The sequence below is a fragment of the Mustela nivalis genome, assembly GCF_964662115.1.
Source record: "Mustela nivalis genome assembly, chromosome: 7".
In the NCBI taxonomy this organism is placed as follows: Eukaryota; Metazoa; Chordata; class Mammalia; order Carnivora; family Mustelidae; genus Mustela; species Mustela nivalis.
Window position 1 is genome coordinate 125,979,958 of NC_139026.1, and position 12,031 is coordinate 125,991,988.

Consider the following 12,031-nt stretch of genomic DNA (forward strand, 5'->3'; position numbering starts at 1 on the left):
CAACTTTTGAGTTTTCCTGAGGTAAGTCTGAAAGCTAGCCAGTCGGAGTTTGTGTAAGAAACTGTCAGAAAACTAAAATAGAAAGACCCATTAGCCAAGAGAATCTGGTTTATATTTGAATGAAATGTTTCTTTTTTTTTTTTTTTTTTTAAAGATTTTATTTATTTATTTTTTTGTCAGAGAGAGAGAGAGCGAGAGCGCAAGCGCACAGGCAGAGTGGTAGAGGGAGAAGTGGGCTCCCTACGGAACAAGGAGCCCGATGTGGGACTCGATCCCAGGACGCTAGGATCATGACCTGAGCCGAAGGCAGCTGCTCAATGAACTGAGCCACCCAGGCGTCCCTGAATGAAATGTTTCTAAATACAAATGAAAGATGGAAAATTTTTAGTTAAAAAAATCGGGTAATCAAAAAAAAAATAAAAAAAAATCTCAAAATACATCCTCATTTACTCTTACATTAAGGATAAAGCATCAGTTTCAGGTGAGAATGTACTAAAGTCGAAGGTAGTAACAGAAACTTTGGTCATCTGGCCAAGTAATAGGTATCTCCACCTCAATCCCCCAATTTATTCTGTCCTATCAGACATTGATTTGTTCTAGTAGCAGACTGAGATACCCTGACCTCAAGAAAAAAAGAACCCATGAAAACTCCCAGGAGGCTTAATAATAATTGATTTGAAATATTTTGATAAATTTGTTTCATTAAAAGTTCCCTATTCTCTCTTGCAGCTAACTCTGACAAATGATATATGTAAGGAGACTTGCATGAAAATTTTGTTTCCTTGATTAAAAAACACAAAACAGAAAAAACAGCATAATTCCTTCTCCCTTTCTCTGCATCTATACTTAGGAAGGATGTTCAGAGCTACTGCCACCATTTTCTGACAATGAAGAAACAAACACAAAATGACAAATCAACACACTACGGATGGTAGAACACACTACGGATGATAGAACAGAAATGGCGTTGCTAAAAAAACCCTGAGATCAACCACCTCCTGATTTGTATTTAGATAAAAAAGTAAATGTCCTTGTATTTTAGGTTGCCAATAGTTGGGTTTCCCATGATTTACTGCTGAAAACATCCATAATTAATGCATTTACTAAATATGCTCACAAGGCAATATTCTGACCCTGGTTTGACTATAGACGGTGCTTGAAATTGTGTCACCTACCGTAATACAAGAGTCCTGAGGTTCAAGGTCAAAATCAGTGAAGTTCAAGAGAACACGGTGATTTCTTTCCACCCGAATGTCCCAGGAGCAGTCAGTGTTACTCCTGTAAGGACTGGGGTAATTTGGAGAATGAATCTCTCCAGCGGGAGCCTGGAAAATCCCACCACAACCTGTAAGTAGGAAACCCAATTCAAGAATGAGAGGAGTCCATGATGCATAAAACTTTGCCCCATGACCTGATAGCTTAGAACAATATGTTGCCTTGTTCAACTGCCTGTTTTATGTTGGTGCTAACCATTGCGCAGAACTGAATATCCACCATTAATTTCATTCATCCCAACAAAAGGAAGAAGGATGACTAAGAAAATCCCCTAAAATTTTTTAATACTGATGACAAAAGTAATTAAAAAAATTTTTTAAATACTGAAAAATAAGTGCAAATAAAATCCTATTCTCATAAAGTCATAAAATGCCTCTTACTTGTTCTCTAAAAATAAACTGTAGAATAACACATCTCCTAAGAATTTGGTAACTTAGTAGTGTATGCTTTTAATAATTTAATACCTATCTTTTAAAATTTAATATTCTGGGCCTGGTACAGTAATTCAGTCTTTTTATTTCTATGATATTATCAAATACCTATCACTGTCTATCTCTATGCCTTGTCATATCTTGGAGTTATAATAATATAAACCTATAATAAAAATGTAGTATTATTTTCTAATAGCTGACAATCATTTGGGGTAATCTAAACACTATGTCTACATAATCATATATATATTCCTCTTTAAATTCACACATCATTAACTTTAGGAAAGATCTAACACACTTACTATACCACCTTCGAGTTCCCTAAGTGGGGCCATGAGTTAGCCTGGGGTCACATCTATGCTTTGGAATTTCCTAGATATGTGACTTTGGACAAGTACTAACATCTCTACGTTTCAATTTCCTCATTAGTAAGGTGATGATTTGAAATTACCTTCCCTCATAGGCTGATTATGAGGGATGAAATGAGATCATGCTCACAGGACAGACTAGATCCTTGGCACCTAGTAAGCTGCCAGGTAACATGGCTTTATTAGTAGCTGTATAGGTTAACTTCTGCTCAAATATTTTGTGCATTCATTTTTTATCTAAAAAAATTCACAACAGGTAAATATTATTAGACTGCCTAAGATGCTAGACAGGACACCACTGTATAATACACGGTAATTCTTCAGATTGCACAAATCTAACTTTTACAGTTTGGGCATCTACCAAGCATCCAAAGATCTGTACCATGGCATGAAGTAATTTTCCCTTTGCTGATGCCCATATTTGAGGCCAGAGAACAGCCCAAGGCCCTTGGAGAGTAAGTTAGTCTAACCAATTACCCTGCTTCTACTTTTACAATGGATTTGCATACTTTCACATATTTTAACTCTGGAAGTTAAATTCTATCACATGGTTTTTAGGGAAGAATAAATGCCAAAGCAGTATTTACCATTTGAGGAGTCACCAAGTTGTCACTGTGTTAGGGCTTCATGCCTCTCTCTCCAATCATTTCATGACATTTATAAGGGTTCAGTCCAAGTATTTGGAGATACCTCCTCGGTTCACTCACCTCCAGGGACTGCTTGCCATGAGGCATTGAAGCCTCTCCCATTTATAGAGCTGTCGGTCTTGAAACGGATGGCTAGCTCATTTCCAGTGCTGGAGACCTGCATGGGATTCTCAGATGATCTTTGGGCACACAGCTGGGCTATTCGGGGAGAGTGGAAATCGGGGCCTCCATAGACCTAAGACGGGATGAAGAAAAGACGACTAAAATTAAGAGATATCTAAGCAATGACAGCCCTTCCCCTGACCTTGTTTTACCACCAGCTCTTGAATTCTATTATCATGAGAGACTAAAATCTCAGCCTTCCTGGGTGGGGTGAACTATAAACTTGAGCTGGGTTTTCAAAGGCACTCCCTCAGCCCTAGGAACACACAAATTCTGCCACCCACAAAACGCCTGCTTATTCTATCAGTCAGAATTGTACAGCGGAACTGAACAGATTATTCCAGAATCTTCCCTATCTCCCTCCTTCCTCTTTCCACGTCTTCATAGGATTTCCTGCTTTCTTTGGCAGAGGCATTGCCGATAAAACTGTATCGAGTCTGGCTATCTAACTCTTCTAGGCACGGGGGAATAGAGTTAGCATAAAGCCACTTTGTCTGTGACAGTTCGCTGAAGCTATTGAGCTCCCTGTTGGATTTTTAAAGGATCTTCCACTTAGCCATTTGAATACTTTATAAAATTAAGCATGTAATATCATCTTTTGTTTTTTTCAGAGAGAGTGAAAATATCACCTCTGTATCAGTGTGTTCTGTGGTATCCTTAAGAGGGACGCCCCCTGATTCTTTCCGAATCTACTCCCGGAATCCCACTGGTGAGAACATGACCGAGAGCAGCTGGATTCCTTTGGGGAATGGCCCTGGACACTGCCCAGTATCTGGACGTCTCCCTCTAGATCCATCTCAAGTGTCCTCAGGTCTCCTGGGCTCCTCCAATTGGCAACCATCTACCTGACTAGGACCCAGTGCCCCAGGGACATATTCCTCCCAGGAAGTGCCCCCACCTTCACCCTGGGGCCTCGGAGTCACATCTTTCAGGCAGATGTACCCAGCCCAGGGCAGGTCTGGAACTCCTCATACACAGATTTCTCTCTGGGGGTGGGGAGGAAGGGGACAGGAAGATAAGAATCAAAGGAAAGGTACTGAACCCCTGCCTCCAGACCTGGCCAACTCAAATTTGTAGCAGAAAGGCCATTTTTGGTGACAGTTTTCAGGCATAATGGTATCTGGGTCCTTCCCCCTCCCCCACATGGCATATGCTCATTATTCAGTGCTCCAGGGAGAAAGCGGAAGAGGGAGAGCAATGCTGGGGAGATCCGTGTGCAGGGCCCTCCCACCCCCGCCTCGGTCTGGCTCTCGCACCTCCAAGCCCTCCCCCACCATTCCTCCCGCCCCAGGCCCTCGCCCACCCTTGGGGCAGCTGTTGACTGATAGGGGGAATCACTCACGGGTTCTCTGAGGGGAGGGAGGGAGAACAAGAAGCCTACTTTTGGTGAGGCTGTGTGATTTGAATCTATAATGATTTCTTTGTCTGATTCATTCCCCCCAGCCATGCAGGAAAGGCCAAAATGAATGAAACTGCTGTTCACAGAGGGCTGAGCACAAGGACTTTAATTGCAAAGGAATGAAGCAGGCGGATGGCTTCAAGCTTATTTTCATAGGAGGAGCTATGTTTGTGTGGCCCCTTAAGTCCCACCAAAAGCAGGACTTTTGGAGGAGCCCTGTGTGGCCCTTTATGCGTACACATATGCAAATGACAGGAGCAGAGTGCTTCGGGCTTATGCTGTCCTTTCCCGTTTTGCCGGCGTCCCCCCCCTTCGCCCCAACACAGTCCTCAGAGCATGAAACTGACAGCATGTGTTCCCAATCATCTGAGCCCAATAAACAGCACATATTTGGAAAGAACACTGAGCACAAGGCTTTAGTTCTGACAAAGAAAACTTGCACATCGGCAAAATATTCTCTGTTTTCCCTGCTCGGGGTCCCCTTAAGATCACAAACATAATGGGTCTGAGGGTATGAGTCCGCTGGGCCTAGAAGCCTCCAGAAGAATCAACACTGCCGCTTCTGATATTCTTCGCTTCCCCTCTTACGGGGCTGGACTCACAACAGACCATCCCGGAGAGACCAGAGGGAGTAAACTGCCCACACCAAGCAATTGTCTTGATTTATTGCCCCAAGGAGTGGATTTCCTTTTCTGCTTTATGCAGGAGGAGGCTCCTTTCTCAAGAGACTGAAGCAAAATCAGCCAGTATTTCCATGACCCAAACAATAGAACGGTACTTTTGGCTTCCACAAATAACACCAACAGTTAACGCATGACTCTTTTTGGCTTCCACAAATAACACCAACAGTTAACGCATGACTCTTCAAAAGAGGAAAAAGATGGAAAGAATTTCAGGGTGTGGTTCATTCGGCTACAGCATATGACTAAACTTGCGGGGTCGGGGGGGAGGGGGAAGCGGGTCTGATGATCAGAGATTAAAAAATGTGTTTTTATAAAATGCTCAGGATATAGAACATTTTCAAAGCCTATGGTTTTAATCTGTTTTGAACATTTCTTTCTGCTCTGTTAGCTCCATTGATTGTTACAATCAAGTCAGCATTCCAGGGTTATGAGTAACTGAACGGCTGTTGCTTAATGCAAGTGGCCACTTTCTGGACACTGAGTTTTGAGGGGGGAAAAAATATTGGCTCCTGGTAAAATCTGGTGAAACCCAGGTAAGCCTCATACTTGGTGCTAGAGAGGTCCCATCTGGCAAGGCTTGGAGCAGGCAGATCTAGAAAAGTCAGCCATGTCTCCAGGCCGTGTGACCACCCCAGGGAACATTTTGAAACCTATTGCTAGCATGTTATCAGCACCTATGGTATGAGGGATGGAAAAATTCCTTTTATCATCATTAGTGCAGATTTATTACAGCACTTTCCACCTGACGGAAGCATTTGCCAAGATGTCAAACAAGGTTTTTGAACAAAACATAAGGGGGTTACTCATTTCAGCCATAAAAAGTAAACTTTCCCCAAAATACTTAAGGGGCTCGAAAGAGTCCCCCCAAACCCTGATTTGGATGCAACATGGGAGACCACGTTGTTCTAACAAAAATAAGCCCCAGCTGATGGGAGCCTCACCTCAGAGCTCTTTCTGCGCAGGGTTCGGACTGCCTAAATGCAGCTGCCTGGAGACCATGCCTTGTCCCCCTGTGCCCCCTAGTTGAGTCTTGCAGGAAACAGCCCTAGTCTGCTTTCTCATGTCATGGGTGTGACAAAAGCCTCAGCACAATGAATCCATTTACATTTTGCCAAGTGGGCAACAATCACATGTGCTTTGGAATATGAAAATGAAGGGTTAGGAACATTTCACATTACTGTGGAAAAGGGTTTTACTGTGGAAAACCCTTTGTAACTGTTAAGGGGTTTTATGCCACTGAAAAATATCCTTGCTGGCAAGAAAGACCATTTGTACCTTCCACATGTGAGTGTTAGTCCTACTCACACTGTGAGTGTGAATTTCAGGAGTCACCTTGTTCTCTCTTCCCAAAAACCTTTCCTCTTCTGAGATGGAGTCATGACTTGGCAACACCCAGGACCGACATGAAGACAAGGGTAAAAGGCTTTAAGACAAAGACTTAATCAGCTCCGTCTCTGATTTCACTCATTGCGGCATTTAGAGAGCCCAGAGCTGCTCAGTACAATTCTGTGATTCCGCCTCCACTCAGTGAGGGGATTTGACAACCCCATTTCTTTTCAAAGAAAGAACTTGTTGGGACGCCTTCGTGGCTCAGTGGGTTCAGCATCTGCCTTGGGCTCAGGTCTTGATCCCAGGGTCTGGGATCAAGTCCTGCATCGGGCTCCCTGCTCATGGGGGAGCCTGCTTTTCCCTCTGCCTGTAGCTTCCCCTGCTTGTTCTCTCTCTCTAACAAATAAATATAATCTTAAAAAAAAAGGAAGTTGTTTTGTGATTAAATGATGTTTTAAGTGCTAAAGTTTCCTCTAAAGCTCATGCCGCTCATCATTTCAACATCTTGTACACTGCCCACCTCTATCTCTCTTTTTGTACTGGCTTATGCAGAGCGTGGAGTAGGGGATGGATTCAGTTCCAAGCTCATCCACTCACTGTCCTTGTGGTCATGGAAAAACCCATCAATATTTTTGAGCCTCTGTTTTGACGATGGTAAAATGGGGACAAAATTCCCTTCTTACCTCGCAGGATTATTTAACATTCAAATGGGAAAATGGATGTCAAAATCCCTTCGCAAACCTCCGGCTATGTGTGTTAGTTTAGTGTGTCGATCAGAGATATATATGCTGTCATCTATTCCACAAATATATATCATGTGTTTTTCTGTTTGCCAAACACTCCGCCGTAGGTATAGCAGTAAAGCAAAACCAAAACAAAGAAATACCCAGCCCTTCATGGAGCTGAAATCCTGTAGAAATGGAACCCTTGTCATGAAGCATGATAGCCATTTTTAGAGCTGAGGTGATAGGAGCTTTGTGTGTTGGAAGCCATTAAATTTAGCAGACAGTTTCTGTTCCTAATGACTAGATCCCTGATGATAATAGATTCTCAAAGGCCATCTTCATCATCTGAGGGAAATGTCATGCGGTGTTGCCGCATTCCGCACCCTGCACCATGGGGATCCCCCACTGGCAGCTGCCATCTCACCAAGGCCACCCCTTCTCTACACTCTGCACCCCTCCCCCCCACCGTCTTTCCTAAGGGAGATTTCTCAGACTGACATGTGGGGCCATAACAATCCTGAGTGCAGTCCGTCAGTGGGGACAGGAGTCTGGGGACAGTGCCTCAGACTCACACCCTTAGAGGGATGGTCTGATGAGCAGTCCTCATGGCACCTCAGAGGGTCCCAGTGGGACCTGAGTCCCCCGAGTGGCCCTCAGGGGCTCCCTCACTGGCTCTTGGCTCTTCACCCCACCTCCTGCTGTCCCCTCACGCCTGCTTCCTCGTACCATCTCCAAGTTGAATTGCCTGCCACCAAGTCCTTCAGACCCTACCTTTAGGGAAACCCAAACGGAGATTATTAATCCCGTTTCTTCGTCAACATCACTCACAGAGAATGGATACTTGTTGAAATGTCTGGACATAGAACACAACTGGCCACTGGAAATAATTTAGGGAGTTTTGCAGGGTGATCTCTAGTTCCACCCTGAATTCTGGGGTAGAGGGAACGTGCTGATAAGCGATCTGAATTCCTACCTCCAGGATGTCAAAGTTGCACATTGCATGATACTCCACATCAAAGTCGTGGATGGTAAGCTGAATGCTACTCCCAGGGGCTGTGGTAATATACCAGAGGCACTCCTTGTTCGGGGGATACGTGTTAGGGTATCCGGGGCTGCTGAAGGAGCCCGTGGGCCCAGACAACTCCCCACCGCAACCTGTTAAATTAGCAAGACTCAGTCAGTTCAAAGAGAGCATTGACCCCTGGAAAAAATTCAAAAATACAACCAACCAAAAGAGAATTGAAAAATGCACAGTGAAAAAAATCATGGCTACAACTTGTTAAATTTGTTCTTGAAAAACACTGATCATATCATTTGGTATAATAATTCTTAGTCCTTATTCTCAGCACATCAAATCCTTGGTAATATTCTTTAAATGGCATTCTAATTTTTAGATTTTCTTCATTTTATTTAGGAAAGAATTTCACAGTAGGAAGAGCAGTGAACTAAACAAGAAGTGTTAGTGAATACCATGTCTCTCAGTCTCCAATTTCCTTGTATGTAATACATTATTTTTGATTCCTTATCATATCCAAGATCTAGAATGCCAAGAGCTAAAAATCATTACCTTTGTATGTGAGACTATAGGAAATTAAAAAAAAAAATGATATGTCCATAGCATTCATAATTGCCAGAACTTGGAAACAACCAAGATGTCCTTCAGTAGCTAAAAGCATAAAATAAATTGTGCTACATCCAGACAATGGAATATTATTCAATGCTAACAGTAAATGAGCTATCAAGCCAGAGAAAGATATGGAGGAAAGGTGTATACATATTCATAAATGAAAGAAACCAGTCTGAAAAGGCTCCACTACCAAATGATTCCAAGTGCATGACATTCTTGAAATGGCAAAATTATGAAGACAGTAAAAAAGATTAGTCTTTGCCAGGGCTAGAGCAGAGGAGGGATAGAAAGGCTGAGCACAGATTTTGAGGGCAGTAAAACTATTCTTTATGATACTACAATAGTGGATATATGTCACTATACATCTGTCAATCACAGAATGTGCAATGCCAAGAGGGAACCATAAAGTAAATTATGGGCTCTGGGTGATAATGAAGTGTCAGTGTAGGTTTAGCAGTTGTAACAAATGTCCCACTATGGTTGGGGTTGGCGGGGCAGGGGATGTTCATAATAGGAGAGGCTGTACATGTGTGAGGACAGGGGTAAATCAATGGGAACTCTGTCTCCCATTCAATTTTGCTGTGAATTTAAAACACTTCTAAAAAAATCAAGTCTGTTACAAACAAAAATAGTAAATGATACAGGTCCTAACCCAAAAATCTTATTTATACCTAAACACTAACTAAACAAACAAAACCTGGATATATAAGACCCAAGCATGGAAGACCCAAACATGAAGCTTATATTTTATGTGTATATATTATGCCCTAGAAAGAAATTAAGGCAAATCATGACAAGAAACAATCAGATATTGCACCATGTGGTATATACAAAAAGGAAATGCCACGAAGTACTTAGATATGTTTCTAGGTTTTTTTTTTCCTTTTTGAATACTCATAATAACCACATGAAGCAGGTACGATTATTATCTGTATTTCTCACGTGAGCAAAGCAATGCACACAAAGGTCAAGTGACTTGGTCAAGGTTATCTTGTTTGTCAGTGGTAGAGCAGGACACCAATCCAAGCAATCTGATTGCACCCAAGTACTGAATTCTACAGGCTCAAGTAGTTTGTATGAATTTGGAGATTTGAGAAGGGATAGGTAGAGAAAACTTTGTGAAAGGAGTAAAATTTGAGCAAGGCTCAGACTTTAAAGACAAAATTACAAAAAAAAAAAAAAGATAAAATTAGGGGAAAAAAGATAGATCCCCCTTTTTTCCAATAGCAATTTTTGGTGATTAAAAAACATTCCTTGGGGCTCTTGGGTGGCTCAGTTGGTTAAGTGTCTGACTCCTGGTTTCTGCTCAGGTCATGATCTCAGGGTCCTGAGACCAAGTCCTGTCAGGGCTCCATGACCAGTGGGGAATCCACTTGAGATTCTCTCTCACCTCCTCCCTCCCTACTCACACGTGTGCATTCAATTGCTCAAATGAATAATAAATAAAATCTTTAAAAAACCAAAAACATTGCTTGCTCTGCCAACATATCCAAGCCACCTTTTCTATTTTTTCAGAATATTCTTTTTTTAGTTGCCAAAGTCTTCCAAATATCTCTCTCAATCTGCATCAAGACTTTTTGGATTTAAAAAATAAATGTACGTGCATTGTCACATGAGGACAATTAAACTGCTGTGACTTTAAGCAACCCGTAAAGCTGAGGTCATGTCTCCTGTTCACACTCTACAAATGTACAGTGAGTTAGAAAAAAGGTTTTATAAGGGTTAAGAAGAACATACAGAATCACCACATAACTGAAAATGGCTAAGAAGAATTCTAAGAAGAATATTTTTTTTTCTCTTTAAAGATTTTATTTATTTAACAGAGAGAGATCACAAGTAGGCAAAGAGGCAGGCAGAGAGGTGGGGGGAAGCAGGCTTCCCGCTGAGCAGAGAGCCTGACTGGGGCTCGATCCCAGGACCCCGGGATCATGACCTGAGCCAAAGGCTTTAACCCACTTCGTGGGTTAAACCCACTTTAAACCCAGGGCTTTAACCCACTGAGCCACCCAGGCACCCCAGAAGAATCTTGATTTGGTAAAGAAACCTGATTCTAGTCCAATATGTCACTATCTTCTTGAGTTGGCAGTTTCCTCCTTCCCTTTGAAAACCCATGTTTTCAGACTTAAATGTGTGTCGCACAGAGCAGTACCTTTCCTATGGCCTATAAGGCTTCTACCTTCATTTCTGGTTAAAGCCCTATGAAAAAGCGGTTCAAAATTAGCTGTGCTGATATTGTTTATAGACTGTAGTGGATGTTGAAAAAGCATGAGTGCCATGAAAGATTAGAAAATAGTTTTCCTCCTAGAACAACACATGGAAAACATTCCTGAAGCCAAGATCAGCACAGTTGACGCAGCCCCACTGCACAACATCAGGGGGCGCCGGTCACAGAATAAGCCATCAAATGGTGCCCCCTGGAGTCTTGGAACATAGTGACCCCCATACAAATTATCTGAAGGTTCAGCACCTTCTACTAAAGTACATCATAGGGAAGTGAAAGCATTCTGTTACCCTGCCCACATTTTCCCAACCCACATTTTCAGCTCCTATGGACCTTGGTATCAGTTGTATCAGATTTAAAAAATCCAGTGGGGAAAAAGTCTTTGGAGGAGAACAACTTCATGGCCACATCATATAAAAGAGAATAAGGAGGTGGAAGGTTGGATAGCTCATCTCTGCATTTTTTATTTTACTCCGTTCACCAGACAAGCTAACTCATTTTTTTTTTTATCATAGTTGATTCATCTAAAAATCTGCATGACATTTTCCATTGTCTCTTCCAGTGGTTTTAGATTTCCTTGTAAATTCTTCTGCGAATAACAGGATACGAATACCCTTAAACTGGTCAGTGTAAACTGGAATGATAATATCAGATTCTTGGCATTCAGTGATGCTTTGAGAAATCATGGCTTTTATTTTATTTACCCACTTACAGCTCTGGAGGCCCACTGTGAATTTTTCGTTAAGATTTAGAGCAAACATAAACAAGGTTTACAAAACACAAAGCCAAACTGTACTTTTAGGTATGTCATGTTCTCCTCTCCTCAACAGCACTTAAGTGTGTGTTTTTTAAGGAGAAATTCCAATATTATTGGAAGTACCCTCTTGGGGTGAAAAGACTGAGCGGTGAGAAGGAAAAGATCACAAGTGTGGGCACTTAAAAACTCTGAAGCTTTCTCTCCTTTTCTCCTTTGTGTACTCACTATGTCCAAGGCTTAACGTATCAAAAGGAAACAAGTTTGATTTACAAGTTCAAGTCAAATGTAAAGTAGAATATATTCATTTAGTGGTATTTTATGGTAAAACTATGAAGTACTGGAAAATGAAGATAATTCTGATCATTAAGGTAGAAATTTCACTCTTTGTATTTCTATATTCTCAAAGA

The 12,031-nt window shown here is 41.9% G+C and overlaps 1 protein-coding gene across 1 annotated transcript in view; it reads right to left on the minus strand.

Moving 5' to 3' along the window:
- CUBN (cubilin) overlaps positions 1-12,031 on the minus strand; it is a 260,304-nt gene that overhangs the window by 133,807 nt on the left and 114,466 nt on the right. Inside the window, exons 29-31 of the mRNA XM_082742010.1 lie at positions 7,993-8,174; positions 2,782-2,956; positions 1,176-1,345 (exon numbers count right to left, since the gene is read on the minus strand). Coding sequence (XP_082598136.1) covers positions 1,176-1,345; positions 2,782-2,956; positions 7,993-8,174 — 527 coding nt within the window. The remainder of the gene's footprint in view (positions 1-1,175; positions 1,346-2,781; positions 2,957-7,992; positions 8,175-12,031) is intronic.